The sequence below is a fragment of the Eumetopias jubatus genome, unplaced genomic scaffold, assembly GCF_037043125.1.
Source record: "Eumetopias jubatus isolate StellerSeaLion01/CBP00866 unplaced genomic scaffold, mEumJub1_p1.0 scaffold_16, whole genome shotgun sequence".
Lineage (NCBI taxonomy): Eukaryota > Metazoa > Chordata > Mammalia > Carnivora > Otariidae > Eumetopias > Eumetopias jubatus.
The window spans coordinates 84511451-84527850 of NW_028274822.1; the positions used below are offsets into that span (position 1 = coordinate 84511451).

Below are 16400 nucleotides of genomic sequence, written 5' to 3' on the forward strand. Positions count from 1 at the left end.
AATTAATTAAACCTGAAAAAGAAAATACCATTTATAATAGCACCATAGAATAAATCTTAACAAAGATGGGAAAGACCTGTACACTGAAAACCACACAAATATTGCTGAGAAAAACTAAAGGCAAAAATAAATGGAGCAATACAGCTTGCTCATGGGCTAGAAGGCTCAGTATTGTTCAGATGTCAGTGTCCTCATATTGAACCATACCTCTAAAAGAACCCTAGACAAAATTCCAGCAGGCTTTTTTGTAGAAATTAACAGCTGTTTCTAAAGTTTATATGGGGGCGCCTGGGTGGCTCAGTTGGTTAAGCATCTACCTTCGGCTCAGGTCATGATCTCAGGGTCCTGGGATCCAGTCCCATGTCGGGATCCCTGCTCAGCGGGAAGCCTGTTTCTCCCTCTCCTCCCCGCTCATGCTCTCTGTCACTCTCTCTGGCTCTCTCTCTCTCAAATATTAAAATCTTAAAAATAAAAGTTTATATGGAAATGCAAAGAAGTTAGAATAGCCAAAACAACTATGACAAAGAACTGAGTTGGAGGGCGAACACTACCTTATCTCAATAGTTATTATAAAAAAAAGTTACTATAAAGCCACAGTAATCAAGACAGTACAGTACTGGTGTAAAGACAAAGATCACGGGAACAGAACAGAAAAACCAAAGTTAAACCCACACATATACATTCAATTGATCTTTGACGAAGATTCAAAAGCAATGCAATGGAGAAAAGATAGCCTTTTCAACAAATGGTACTGGAACTAGATATCCAAATCCTAAAAAAAAGAACTTAGATTCATATTCATACATTATACAAAAATTAAATCAAAATGGATCATGCATATAAATGCAAAACCTAAAACTATTAACTTGTAGGAGGAAATCTTGGGTGATCTTGGGTGAGACAAAGATTTCTTACACAGGAAACCAAAAGCTGAGCCCATAAAATATATGTATGTATATATATATATATTTTTTTTTTAAGATTTTATTTATTTATTTGACCAAGAGAGACACAGCGAGGGAGGGAACACAAGCAGGGGGAGTGGGAGAGGGAGAAGCAGGCTTCCCACCCAGCAGGGAGCCCGACACGGGGCTTGATCCCAGAATCCTGGGATCATGACCCGAGCCGAAGGTAGACGCTTAATGACTGAGCCACCCAGGCACCCCCATAAGATATTCTTAAAAATTGGTAAATTGTGGGGCGCCTGCGTGGCTCAGTGCATTAAGCATCTGCCTTCGGCTCAGGCCATGATTCCACGGTCCTGGGATCGAGTCCCGCATCGAGCTCCTTGCTCAAGGGGGAGCCTGCTTCTCCCTCTGCCTGCCGCTCCCCCTGCTCCTGCTCTCTCTCTCTCTCTGACAAATAAATAAATAAAATCTTTAAAAAAATCAATTAATTTATCATATTAACAAAATAAAGAAGAAAAATATATTATCAGCCTAAGATGCAGAAAAAGCATTGGACAAAATTTAACACATTCCCTTTCAGTAAACTAGGAATAGAAGGAAACTTCCTCAACCCGAAAAAGGGCATCTACAAAAATATAACAGTTAATATGGCTAATGGTAAAAGATTGAACATTTTTTCTAAGATCAGGAATGAGGCAAGGAGGTCTGCTCTAATCCCTTATATTCAGCTAGTGGTCCCAGCCAGTACAATAAGGCAAGGAAAAGAAATAAAAGGCAAACATACTGGAAAGAGCAAAGTAAATGTCATTATTCATAGACATGATTTTGTATGTAGAAAATCTTAACAAATCTACAAAAAATCTATAATTGGTAAGTGAATTTAGCAAGATACAAGGGATCAAAAGTCATTTGTATTTCTACAAACTAGCAACAAACAATTGGAAAATGAAATTGTTAAAAATAAAATTTCCAACAGCATCCAAAAATATAAAATATAGGAATAAACTTAAGAAAATATGTACAAAACCTATGCACCAAGAAATATAAATATTTCTGAGAAAAATTAAAGACTTAGATCTACCATGTTCACTGATTGAAAGACTTAATAATGTTAAGAGGTCACCTTTCTCCAAATTCATCAGCAAATTAAACACAATCCAAATCAAATCCCAGGAGATTTTTTCCGTTACAGAGAAGTGAATTCTAAAATTTATAGAAAAGTGCAAAGGGTTCAGAATAATCAAAACAATTTTGAAAAAGAATAAATTTGAAGAACTTCTTACACTATCTGATATCCGAGATCAAGACTTAATATAAAGCTACAGTAATCCACATGATATAGCTGTAAGGGTAGATACATAAACAGAATAGAACAGAATAGAATAGACTAACACATATATGGTCAACTGATTTTTTTTAAGATATTCATTCATTCATTCATTCATTCATTTGAGGTGGGGAGGGGCAGAAAGAGAGGGAGAGAGAGAATCTCAAGCAGACTCTGCGATGAACCCAGAGCCTGACGCAGGGCTCCATCCCACAACCCTGAGATCATGACCTGAGCCGAAATCAAGAGTGGGATGCTTAACTGACTGAGGTACCCAGGTGCCCCTGGTCAACTGATTTTTGACAAAACTGCAAGATAATTCAGTTCAACAAAACTGTAAGGTAATTCAATGACACAAGGTTATTCTTTTCAACAAATGATGTGGAAACCTGACATGCATAAGGAAAAAGAACTTTGACCCTTATTTTACACACACATACACACACACACACAGAGACACCACCCATCAAATGAATCACAGTCCAAAAGGTAAAAGCTAAAACTATAGGGGCACCTGGGTGGCTCAACTGGTTAAGCATCTGACACCTGATCTCAGCTCAGGTCTTGATCTCAGGGTCATGAGTTCAAGTCCTGTGTTGGGCTCCGTGCCAGGCATGGAGCCTACTTAAAAAATGTGGGGGGAGGCGCCTGGGTGGCTCAGGTTAAATATCCAACTTTTGTTTTGTTTTTGTTTTTTTAAAGATTTATTTATTTATTTATTTGACAGAGAGAGAGAGACACAGCGAGAGAGGGAACACAAGCAGGGGGAGAGGGAGAGGGAGAAGCAGGCTTCCCTCTGAGCAGGGAGCCCAACATGGGGCTCGATCCCAGGACCCTGGGATCATGACCTGAGCCGAAGGCAGACGCTTAACGACTGAGCCACCCAGGCGCCCTAAGTATCCAACTTTTGATCTCGGCTCAGGTCATAATTTCAGGGTCATGGGATCAGGCCCGGAGTCAGGCTCCACGCTCAGTGGGAGTGTGCTTTTCTCCCTCTCCCCCTTCTGCTCGCTAACACTCTCTCTAAAATAAATAAATAAATCTTTAAAAAAAAAAAGGCTAAAACTATAACCTTTAATAAGAAACCATGGTGCTCGCTTCGGCAGCACATATACTAATAAGAAACCATGAGAAAAATCTTCATGTACATGGGTATGGAAAGACCTCTTAGGAACAGAATCACCAACCATTTAAAAAAAAAAAATGGGTGAGAGGCGCCTCGGTGGCTCAGTCGGTAAAGCATCCAACTCTTGTTTTCAGCTCAGGTCATGATCTCAGGGTTGTGAGATCAAGCTCTATGTCAGGCTCCATGCTGGACATGGAGCCTGCTTGAGATTCTCTCTCCCTCTACCTCTGATCCTCTCTTCTTTTCCTCTCTTTCTCAAAAAATAAATAAATAAATAAAAGGGATGAATTGGATTTGATCAAAATAAAAAAGTTCTAGGGTGCCTGGCTGGCTCAGTTGGTGGACCATGAGACTCTTGATCTCCGGGTTGTGAGTTAAAGCCCCACGTTGGGAATGGAGATTACTTAAATAAATAAATAAACTTTGGGGCCCCTGGGTGGCTCAGTCGTTAAGCATCTGCCTTCAGCTCAGGTCATGATCCCAGGGTCATGGGATCAAGCCCCACATCGGGATCCCTGCTCAGCTTCCCTGCTTCTCCCTCGCCCACTCCCCCCGCTTATGTTCCCTTTCTCACTGTGTCTCCCTCTGTCAAATAAATAAATAAAATCTTTTAAAAATAATAAAATTAATTAACTTTAACAAAAATTTAAAATTTTTTAAAAAAATAACCTGCTGCTATTCTGAAAAGCAAGCCACAGTCTGAGAGAAATACTCATAATATATATGTGGTGGGCAGAATAATGGCTTCCCAAAGACATCCATGTTCCAACCCCTGGAATCTGTGAATATGTTACCCTACACAGCAAAAGGGACTTTGCAGATTTTATTAAATGGGGGATCTTGAGATGGGGAAGTATCCTGGATTATCTGGGTGTATCTAATGTAATCACAATTATGAAAGGGAAGCAAGAGGGTCAGAGTCAGAGAGACTAAAAGATGCTATGGTACTGGCTTTGAAAATGGAGAAAGACAGGATGCCTGGGTGGCTGTCAGTCAAGCATCTGCGTTCAGCTCAGGTCACGATCCCAGGGTCCTGAGATGGAGCCCTGAATCGGGGCTGCTCGATGGGGAGCCTGCTTCCCCCTCTGCCTGCCCCTCCCCCTGCTTGTGCTCTCTCTCTGACAAATAAATAAAATCTTTAAAAGAAAAAAGAAAGAAAGAAAATGGAGAAGGAGGCCACCAACCAAAGAATGCAAGTGCCTCTTGAAGCTGGAAAAGGCAAGGGAATGGATTCTCCCCTAGAGCTTCCAGAAGGAACACAGTCCTGACAACACCTTGAACCGTTTCAGACTTCTAGCCTCCAAAACTGTGAGGAAATAAATGTGTTGCTTTAAGGCACTAAGTCTGTGGCAATTCATCACAGTAGCAATAAAAAGTAATACATATATACAACAAAGAACTTGTATCCAGAAAATAATAAGAACTTTTTATACCTCACAATTATAAAACCAAAAATGGGCAAAAGATTTATACCTGTACTTCACAAGAGAATGTTTTACCCATATTTCACAGTAGAATGTCTAATAAACACATGAAAAAATACTCAACAGTAACTATTAAGAAATCATTATAATTAGGGGCGCCTGGGTGGCTCAGTCGTTAAGCGTCTGCCTTCGGCTCAGGTCATGATCCCAGGGTCCTGGGATCGAGCCCCACATCGGGCTCCCTGCTCAGCGGGAAGCCTGCTTCTCCCTCTCCCACTCCCCCTGCTGTGTTCCTTCTCTCGCTTTGTCTCTCTCTGTCAAATAAATAAATAAAATTCTTTAAAATAAAAAAAAAAAAAGAAATCATTATAATTAAATCCATAATGAAATAATACTATGGACCTACCAGAAAAACTAAAATTATATATACTAACAAACATGAATTGATGGTAAGAACATGAAGCAACTGGAACTCTTATATTATTGGGGAATAGGTAAAATGGTACAACCATTTTGGAAAAGATGTCCCCCAAAACTTGTAAATGAATGTTCCTAGCAGCTTTATTCATAATAGCCAAAAATAGAAAACCCAAAATGGCCATCAGTCAGTGAATGGATAAACAAACATGGCTTAGTCCTCTATGATAGAATACTACTTAACAACAAAAAGGAACTAACTGCTGATATATGCAGCAACATGGATGAATTTCAAACACACACTAAGCAAAAGAAGTGAAACACAACAGGTACATGAGTTCCATTCATATGAATTTCTACAAAAGGCAAAACTAACCCATAATGACAGAAAGTAGATCAGTGGTTACCTGGTGCAAACTGACTACAAAGATACACAAGAGTTCCGGACGTGACAGAAATGTTTCGTATCTTGATCGCGGTGGTGACTGTGCAGGAGTATCTATTTGTCAAAACTCATCAAATTATACTTAAAGCATGAGTATTTTATTGTATACAAATCATACCTTGTTTTTAAAACAAGTTGATTTTAAAATAAAATGCCTGCATCTAATTAAGCAGACTGTAGGTTTCTGAAGCTGAGTTCTTCCCTTCCCAGTGGTAATACATGCCCACTTGTGCTGTGGAAGAGAAGAACGTGTCTACAGACAGCCCGGTGACACATCCTGTGGCAGAAAGAGCAAATGCTTACCTGAGGTGCAACATAATAAGGGGTGAACTGGGGTGTCATCAAGTCACCTTGGTCAATTTTGGCAAATCCAAAGTCACACAACTTCACTGGGGCATCCTGAAATAAAACAAATGGGAGTCACTGCTCCAGAGTTCTCAATAAACACTAAAAGAAAATCCAGGTGGAAGACAGGTTATCTTGAGCTCTCTCTCACGAGTTTCTGGCTGACACCTGAGCCTATGAATAGCATGTCCTCACATCTGGAGAAATGATTCATACTGAGGAATTTTTCTTAGTAACACAGAGGTAAAGAATTTCTATCCACTCATAATTGGCCTTGTTTCATGACTGGTATATGCAGTACTAAAATCAAGATCTTAACCAAGTGCCCCCTGAATCTATCTACCAGCCCATCATCTCCAATCCAGGGTGCGATTTCACGTTTAGCATCAGCTTCAAGATTGCCAGAGCAACTTATTTGGTGGGACACAGTACATGGGGCAGGGGGTGAGACTAGAGAGAAAAAAACATCTTATCAGCATTAACGAACAGCAAATACAACTATTACACTTCAAGATAAGTGTAATAGATTCCTGCCCCTTTCCAAAGCACCCCCAAATCATATCCAAAATCTTAAGTCTTACAAACGTATATCAGTACCATCCAAAACTATCAATGCCAGGGGTATAGTAGAATGTCTCTGAGCCTCTTACAAGGAAACAAGTGGGGAAAGTAAGCTGCTGGAAGCACTTTGGCTTAAAGCCTCTTCACCATGGATTCAGAGAACTCTGAATCTACACCTACACACCCATTCCCGAACTGTGTTGAGAGTGGCAGCACTAAAATGCAGAAAAACAAGTCATCTCACCAAAGAGTTATCCTTGAAGAGCAGATTTTCAGGCTTGAGGTCTCTGTGAGCGATGTTTAACAAGTGACAGTGCTGTAGAGCCAAAGCTATCTGGAAAAGGACATAATGGAGCAACCATATCTTAGAAAAGATAGTTCTTTAATGCCACTGGCTTAGAGAACTCAGGATATTAAAAAAAAAATCCTTAATTAAGTCAATTAAGACTGTGGTTGGTTTTCAATTTTACAGCAGAAATTAAGTAAGACTTTGGATACCAAGAAATAGAAATGAATTCAGCTTAGTTTAGCTGCAACCTGTATTTCATTAAGCTAAATAAATAAATAAACAAATAAATACAGTAAAACACTTCTTTGTCCAAGTAAACTGATGGGTACCAAGAAATAGAAATGAATTCAGCTTAGTTTAGCTGCAACCTGTATTTCATTAAACTAAATAAATAAATAAATAAAACAGTAAAACACTTCTTTGTCCAAGTAAACTGATGGTTAAATCCTGTACGAAATAGGAAGGACGAAATGCTTCTAATTCCACTCCTCTGAGATGCACCCACCACGGCAGAGTAAACTCTGTGCCGGGCAGTCTTCAGCGGGCCTGGGCTCCCCTAGCAGGACAGCGGGCGCTAACACCTGGCTCCAGAGAGAACCACGCTGTCCAGGGGTTCAACTCCAGGCTCTGCCTTCAAGAAAAATGGAAAGCCGCTAACTGCATTTTTCCACCTGATGTTCCAATTTGCTCATCCCATTTGCTGAAATGAAATGTCGCCTGTTTAGGTGGGTTGGAAGGGTTTTTGTTTTATATGAGATTCTCAGAGCACATCCTAATATTTGAAATCTTTGAAAAATACAAGATGTAATTTTTAAAATTAAATAGAGAGAACAAATTCTACCTGTTCTTCAACTCTCAGTATGGAATTATCTTGGCATTCCAAATATCAGTTCCCCCCTACCAGAAAGGAGGCATCCAAAAATGCTTAAGGCTCCCGTACACTGTTAGCGCTTGAAGCTGAGGCCGCTGGCTGGCCGCAGTGCTCACAAGCTCAGCTAGTGCGCTACCAGAGGGCCAAGTCTTCTGCTAACACCACAAGAGGCTCTGGCCCAGTGAGCAGAGACTTTGATAGGAATTCTTGCTTTAAGTGAGGGAAAAATGCTTGAGACTCATGGAAAACTTGGAAGAAATTTTAGAAACCAATTGAGCTCTGATTCCTGCTTTCTGCCTTGCTTGCTTGGCCTGAAGATAAGCCTTGTGGAGTTAGCTTGTCACCTCCTCAAGAGGTTATTTTGTTAGAGTCCTAGTATGGTTTGTGACATAAATCATTTTTCTAGCAATAAAATGTGATGTCAAAATAGACTATAATCAGGAATAACCCAGAATTACAAAGACCTTAGAATTCTATTAAAATCTGATGAGGTGACTCATAAGCAAAAAGTATCTTGTATACAGTTGTCCCAGAAGATATTTTTATCCCATACAATCTTTCAGGTGTTATCAACAGCAATTTATCTCAAAGTCCAACACTGCTTGGAACGCTACATACTCAAAGATATCTACAGTCTACAGAGGAATTAAAAGGCTACCTTTCTTCCAGAGTTTATTTAAATCTTGTAATAGGCAAGCAATTGACAACCACTTAAAAATACAGTCCCCCCCAAGCATAAAAGGGGTCACATTTCTCCTGTCAAAGCATCTTTTCTGATTACATAACAAAGCAGGCAATGAGAGATCAAATAGAGCTTTTCTTCAAGCTTTCTTTTATTCCCCCCAATGAAATTGTACTTGTTAACCAACATTGTTGGCAGTTTGATTGGTACCCGGGGTTAACTTGCCTGCTTTGTTACTTGGCTGGCTTGCTTCTCTGTAAAGTGCCGGTGCTGGCTGATTCTGTGAAATAGCTCTCCCCCTTCCATCATCTCCATTACAATTAAGAGTCGAGCCCTGTTTGAAAGCATTTGATTTTGTTAAGTTAAAAAAAAAAAAAAACTGAAACATCAAATAGCTAACCTAAAGATACCTCATCTACAAAGTGTGTAACTACTTCCTAAGTCTAGCCCTACCATGCCCCTTGGGAGTTGGACCCCTTGTCACTATCAACTGGACACTATAGATAAGGAATATCCCTCACCTAAAATTTTCTAAGAAGCTAAGATGAGAGTAAAATAATTAAGTTTTGAAGACAATGATCCTTTTGAAGATACTGGACTTAACTTGTTATTACTAGATGTTAAAGGGGGGGGGTGACCTTTTTTTTTTTTGAAGATTTTATTTATTCATTTGACAGAGAGAGAGACAGCGAGAGTGGGAACACAAGCAGGGGGAGTGGGAGAGGGAGAAGCAGGCTTCCCGCTGAGCAGGGAGCCCGATGCGGGGCTCAATCCCAGGACCCTGGGATCATGACCTGAGCTGAAGGCAGATGCTTAACGACTGAGCCACCCAGGTGCCCCGGGGGTGATCTTTTAAGTGACATGTTTTTGTATCATATTTAGGGCAGCTAGATAGAAAGTGTATTGAAAACAGAACATGACTTTGTATAGGACATGAATTTCAAGTCACTTGGCTGGTGTTGGGCTACCTTGGTTATTCACTCTCATTCTTTGTCTATGTCTGTATCTATGTGTGTCTCTCTTCACTCCTTCTTCCCACTATACTAGTTTTCCATGTGACCCACAGCATACCCAGCAAGACAGCTGGACAGGGTTACACAGCTACTAAAGAAAAGCAAAAATTCTCATGTTGTTAAAAAAAAAAAAAATCAGAATTCTGGTTACCATTCTTTGATATAAATGCTTCCAGCTTCTATCCAAATGCTTTCACCAACAGAGCACAGTTGTTAAGAAATAGTTATGATTTCCCATTTGTTTTTACAAATCCATCTTCTTTCTCCACCTGGAAGACTCCTACCAAGTCCTAGCCCCCACATAACCACTCTGTGAGACACCTCACCTCCCCAGCCTACAGTTAGCAGCTCTCTTCTCCTTTGTAAGCTCAAAATATCTTATGGATGCCTCTCCTTGGTGCCTATCACACTGCTATGAAGATAGGTTTACATCTCAGTCCCCAGTAGAAATCATACCTTATTTAACTTTGAATCCCCTGGAAGACACTTAGAATGCCACCCAGTGGGCTTGCCAAACATTTGGCAGCTAAAAGAATAATGTTGATTTATTCCTTTAAAAGGAATGTCAGACTAAGCAATAAGAGCTTTTTGCCATATCAACTCTAAGCCAGTGCCTAGTAATATCTGGTCCCCTTTCACTAATTTGAAATAGAATCTATTTTAATTCCACATTACATACTTTTTTTTTTTAAGAGAAAGTAATCACAATAATCAGGGGGTCCCAAAGAGTGGGTGGGGCATAGATGAAACAAGACTGACAATGAGTTGGCCACCCCAACTGTTGAAGTTGGGTGATGGCTACCTGGGGATTCATTACATAATTCTGTCTGCTTTTACAAATGTTTGAAATTTTCCAAAATAAGAAGAGAAGAGAGAAAAGAGGGAGGGAAGCAGGCAGGCAGGCAGGGAGGGAAGGAGGGATGGAGAGAAAGGGGGAGGGGGAAAGAGAGCACAAAAGAGAGGAAAACCCCACTACACCTTGACCTACATGTACAGAGGTGGACATGTGGTGATGACCCCATGTAGTCTTACCTGGGGCTGGACTCATGAGGAAACTGTACACTGTTAGCAAACACTTCAATAATTTGAACTATATTTGGGTGTGTGGCACACATCATGTGCAGACGTACCTTAAAGAGAACAGAGGAAACGTATCACCTCACCAACAGATTTACTTTCTACTGCCCTATCCATTAGCAAATGAAAAATTTGGCAAATAACTCATTTTGTTTCAGAAATTATTCATGTATCAAAAAAAATTTTTTTAAAAAGAAATTATTCATGTATCTCTAAGCAAAAGAATACGTCCTCCACTGCACATGTTACTAGTATGTCATCACCACACCCAGATGATTTAAAACAAATGCGTATTTTTTAGAACTAGAACCACATCCTCACAGCCCTCCTGCAGCACACTTACAAGACACTAGTCACCATTCTCCACTCTTCAAGGACCTTGTCCAATAAGTAAAAGCTGAGGCAAACCTGAATACTTCAGGGTATAAGAACCACATTAATTGAAAAAAAAACAAGAGGTGGTTTAAAGGAAGTAAGACTGACAGCCTTTGGTACTGATAGATATGGGACCACTTTGTAATGATGATAGGAATAGAGAAAGGGATAAATATGGATATAAAATTCTTTGTGCATCTCTGTATTCCTTCCAGGAAGCTGCCTTACTTGTAAAAAGAATAATTTGTAGGCACTTCCAATATTTAGGCAAATCAAGGCAATAAAGGGTCATACCTCATTTCTAGCTTTTGGACGATCAAAAAGAATTTTCAGTGCAAACCGTTCTTGAGTAGATTTCTTTACACAGACTCTAGATTTGGAGGAAAAAAATTTAATCAGAAATCATCTACGTTACACTGAAAACTAATTTAACAGGTTTGTTCTTTTAGAACTGTACTTCTAATCAAGAATATATCCGGTGCATCCAAACAAACTTGCCCCTAGGGCTAGCAGGTGGAGAGGCAGAAAAGCCATCTCACTCTCCCGGCACAGGCCTCAGCCACTGAGCCACGTGGGAGCAACCTGAAGAAGGCCAAGGAAGTAATGGCCAAGGATGGCCTCTGCCAGCAACTCTCACAGTAGCTCCACAGCCTCAATATCCTTTTTTTTTTTTTTTTTTTGAGAGAGACAGAGAGAATGAGGGGGTGGGGGCAGAGGGGGAAGGAGAGAATCTTAAGCAGGCTCCACACCTAGCGCAAGCCCAACATAGCGCTCAATCTCACAACCCTGAGATCATGACCTGAGCCGAAATCAAGAGTCAAACACAACCGAGTCACCCAGGTGCCCCAGTCTCGATATCTTAAATGATTCTATGTTACAGATCACGTGACTCAGTCACTTAAATATATTTCTAAATGGATGATGAAAAGCCTTACATAAATATGTCCACTTGTTAAATTAAAGCTATTTCACAAATCTGGCACACCTGATGCTTCTAATGTACGACGTATGTCAAATGGCCCTTTGCGGAGCAATTCTGCCATAGTTTGCATGTTGTCTCTTACCTAACTGGACCACTAATTCCAGCTCCCAGCTTCTGAGTCCAATTGATATTGTATTCCTCTAAAATGGAGGTTTCCTATTAAAACAGAAAAGGGAGGGGGCAGACAATAATTCTCCAATTAAAAAGCCGAATAATTGAGCAAGGTGGGACAACAGAAAACCTTATCACTCACTATCTCATCTTCTAAAAGAAACTGATAAACAGGGCTTTGCATTCTTTTGGCTTTATAATTAGGTACTTCTTCTAAATGACTAAGGCACTGTTTTCCAGCAAAAAGAAAGCAAACACTTTTGGATAAGAAGAAATTCTTCAGCTCATCCACAAGGTCCATTTTACTCAATGTTTTTCAGGGGGCGGGGGTAGTGTGAGAGAAACATATTCTTTCAAAATGCTTCACTACTGAATATTCAATTGCTAAAATGAAATGGTCAGTATATTTTCTGAGGTTCCAGAAAATCTGCTCTGATACATGCTTCTATGATACAGAAGGCCTATACCCTTGAAGAAGTTGATCAAATTGTTGAAATTACTGAATAAATTGAGACTTAAAAGTTCAAACAAGGTAGTAGTGAATATAATAAATTTATCTAATTTTCAACAGCATCATTTTGAGTACAAAGATATTGTATTATTCATTTCGTAACTATTTTTTATAGTTTTCAGTTGTTTTATTTAGTTTTAATAGCTTCCAATAGTTCCCGATACAGCCTCTATGATTTAGTGAAAGTTTTTATGGAATTCCTGTCTAATCACCATATGCTGAACTCCTGTTGCCATAGGCTTTCAGGCATGAAAGCCATATTTAAGTTATGGCAGGCTAAAATTCATTTTTCAGGGTTCCACAGGAAGAAAAAGAAACCAAATGGAGACCTTGAGAAATTAGGCTGGAACTCATGAGATTTTCAAAGTGTTTTGCTGCAATGAGAATCGAATAGAATCCCGATTCTCAGTACATGGGAACAGGCTATCTGTCCACACTCATTGAGCAGTTGCTATGTGCCAGACACCAGGCTAAGTTCAGAGACAGAAAAACAAGAGCTTCTGCCCAATTAATATGCAAGCATACAAAATACGCTTACAACAGTCATCATCTCCACTTTCCTGCTGCCCAGTTCTTGATAAAGGTTCTCTGCATATAATAAATGCTCACTAACTGTGGAATGAGAAACTAGAAAGGTAGACTAAAGCTGGATGATAGAGGGATATTGACTTGGGAAAGATCAGTTAGATCATTACACAAACTTCCTTCTGAAAAAACTGTACACTGGGGTTAAGGAGCTTGAGGTCACACAGTGAGTTACAGGGACTAATGAGACTAGAATCTATGGCTTTGGCCTCTTCCCTAGCACCGTTCCAGCTATCAGAGTTAACTGCCTTACACGGAAGATCAGGGACAGATCTTGCCCAATCAGGGAGGTCCCAGGCTCTGTCCCCAATCACCACCTTCTAAACAGAATTCAAACCTACCCATTTAACTTGCCTACCTCCTTTATGTTCCCACTGTTTAGAAGTGCTTGAGAAGACAGGGAGGAATACAGGATTGGGAAAGAGGGAGTTGGGAGCATAGTCTAAGCATCATGGTGGAGTAAAATCATTTGCTAAACCCCTCCTTCTCCTCAACTCCAGTGAAAACATACACTCATAGGAGATTCGTGGAAAAGAGAGATTTGTTCCATGGAATTATCTGTCATGAACAGATCAAAGGATTGTTCATTTCCCCAGTTCCTGAGATGTGAAAATAACGTTAGACAAAATTCTTCACTGTGCCGGTGCTCATTCAGATGGTACTCTACACAGCCAAGACCGTTCAACTTGTAGAGGCTCTGATGAGGCTCTGACAGGAGTTTTACCACTTGACGTTACAGAAGGTAAGAGAGGCACTTTCAGGCCTCTCTACAGCCCTGATTTCTGAACCCTGTTTTCCTTACACCTCTTGTCCTCTTTCCCAGCTTTTATTCTTACACCTTTGTTGATGGTGCCATAAACACTAACCGGTCTAAGGCTTCAAGAAGCCTGGCTGGGGAGGAGAAGTAACAGTCTCAGATCTGTCAACTCTTCCATGTGTGGATGGCCTATTTTCTCACATATTTTAATGACAAGGAGAATATAGGAAGGGATGGGTCAGTTAAAACACTTCACTGAAGTAAATTATGGACTAATTCAAAGGCATCAATGAGAAACACATTGACTGAATTCTGCTAAAGAAATATATATACTGCCTTTAATAAAGATAGAGATACATGGAATGAAGTAATTCTTTGGAATCCTTCTAGACCAAGGGTTAGGAAATCACAACCCACAGGCAAATCTATCCATTGTCTGTTTTTGTAAATAATAAACAAAATATATTTGTGAGAGATATAAAAATAATGATATAGTAAAAAAGTTAACATTTACTGGATTAAAAAAAAAGATCCAACCATAGCTGTCTATAAGAGATATACTTTGGATTCAGAGAAGCAAACAAGTTAAAAATAAAAGGATTTCAATGATTATACTGGGTAGACTGGGTATCCACATGCAAGCAAAAGAACAAAGTTGGACCCTTAACCCCATATACAAAAACTCAGAATGGATCAAAGACCTTAATGTAAGACCTAAAACAATAAAATTCTTAGAAGAAAACATAGGACACGAGTTTTGTAACACTGTATTTGGCAATGATTTCTTGGATAAGACACTAAAGGAACAGGCAACAAAAGAAAAACTAGACAAGTTGAACATGAAAATTTAAAAATTTTGTGCATCATAAAACACTATTAACAGAGTAAAAAAGGCAACCCACATAATGGAAGAAAATATCTGCAGATCAAGTATCTAATAAGGGATTAACATCCAGAATATACAACAATTCCTAAAACTCAAAAACAACCTGATTCAAAAAACGGGCTAAGAACTTGAAAAGACATTTTCCCAAAGAAATACAAATGGCCAATAAACACATGAAACAATGTTCAGCATCACTAATCATGAAGAAATGCAAATCAAAACTCCAATGAGATACAACCTCACACCCATTAGGACAGCTACTATCAAAAAACAAACAAATAGGGGTGCCTCAGTGGCTCAGTTGGCTAAGTGTCAAACTCTTGATCTCAGCTCAGGTCTTAATCTCAGGGTTGTGAGTTCAAGCTCCATGCTGGGTGTGGAGACTATTTAAAAAACAAACAAACAGAAAATAACAAGTGTTGGTGAGGATATGGAGAAATTGGAACACTTGTGCACTACTGGTGGGAATGTACAATGGTACATTTCCAATGCCATGGAAGACAGTATGACAGTTCCTCAAAAAAATTAAAAATAGAATTACCATATGATCCAGCAATTCCACTTCTGGGTATATACCCAAAAGAACTGAAAACAGGGTCTTCAAGAGATATTTGTATATCCATGTTCATAACAACTATTCTAATAGCTAAAACATGGAAGGGACCTAAGTGTCCATACACATATGATGGAATATCATTCAGCCTTAAAAAGTAAGGAAATTCAGAAATATGCCACAATATGGATGAACCATAAGAATATTATGCTAAGTGAAATAAGCCAGTCACAAAAAGACAAACACTGATTCCATTTTTCTGCGGTGCTTAGAGTAGTAAGTATTACAGAGACAGAAAGGAGAATGGTGATTGGTAGAGGCTGAGGGGAAGGAGGCAGAGGAGTTACTGTTTAATGGGTACAGAGTTTCAGTTTTACAAGATCAAAAAAATTATATGGATGGATGGTGGTGATGGTTGTACAACATTATAAATATATTTAATTCCAGTGAAGCGTACATATAAAAATGGTTAAGACGGTAAATTTTATGATATGAGTAATTTTATTACAATTTTTTAAATGGAGAAAAAAGTAAAAGGATGGAAAAAGACATACCATGAGTAACTATAAGACAGCTGAAGTAGCTATACAGACAACAGACAAAATAGACTTTAAAACAAAAAGATATTAATAGAGAGAGGCACTTTTTATAAAGATGAAAAGGTCAATTCAACAGGAAAATACGAGGATTATAAACACATATGCAGGCACCTAACAATAGAGTCCAAAAATACATGAAGCAAAAACTGACAGAATATAAGAGGAAAATAGATAATTCAAAAATAATAGTTGGAGATTCCAATACCACGACTCTCAGTAATAGAAAAGCTGAACAGAAAATCAGCTAGATGTAGAAGATAACACTGTCAACCAACTTGACCTGACATCTATAGAACACTGCACCTAACAACAGGAGAATATACATTCTTCCCAAGTACACATGGAATATTCTTCAGGATAAATCATATGCTGAATCATAGTCTCAATAAATTTTTAAAAAACTGAAATTATATAAAGTTCTTCAACTATAATGAAATAAAGCTAGAAATCAATTAAGCTAGAAATCAACAAAAAGTTTAAAATTACATAATATTTCTAAATAATCAATGGGTCAAAGAAGAAATAGGGAAATTAGAAAATATTTTGATCTGAATGA

At 39.0% G+C, this 16400-nt stretch overlaps 1 protein-coding gene across 3 annotated transcripts in view; it reads right to left on the reverse strand.

Moving 5' to 3' along the window:
• MAPKAPK5 (MAPK activated protein kinase 5) overlaps positions 1-16400 on the reverse strand; it is a 36086-nt gene that overhangs the window by 11584 nt on the left and 8102 nt on the right. For 2 of the 3 annotated variants that reach the window (XM_028116634.2, XM_028116635.2), the window contains exons 2-7: positions 11925-11998; positions 11155-11230; positions 10441-10538; positions 8621-8729; positions 6798-6887; positions 5951-6046 (exon numbers count right to left, since the gene is read on the reverse strand). In XM_028116634.2, the coding sequence (XP_027972435.1) occupies positions 5951-6046; positions 6798-6887; positions 8621-8729; positions 10441-10538; positions 11155-11230; positions 11925-11998 (543 nt within the window). Of the gene's footprint in view, positions 1-5950; positions 6047-6797; positions 6888-8620; positions 8730-10440; positions 10539-11154; positions 11231-11924; positions 12001-16400 lie in introns of those variants that run through there. The other variant, XM_088019480.1, reaches the window with a different exon arrangement.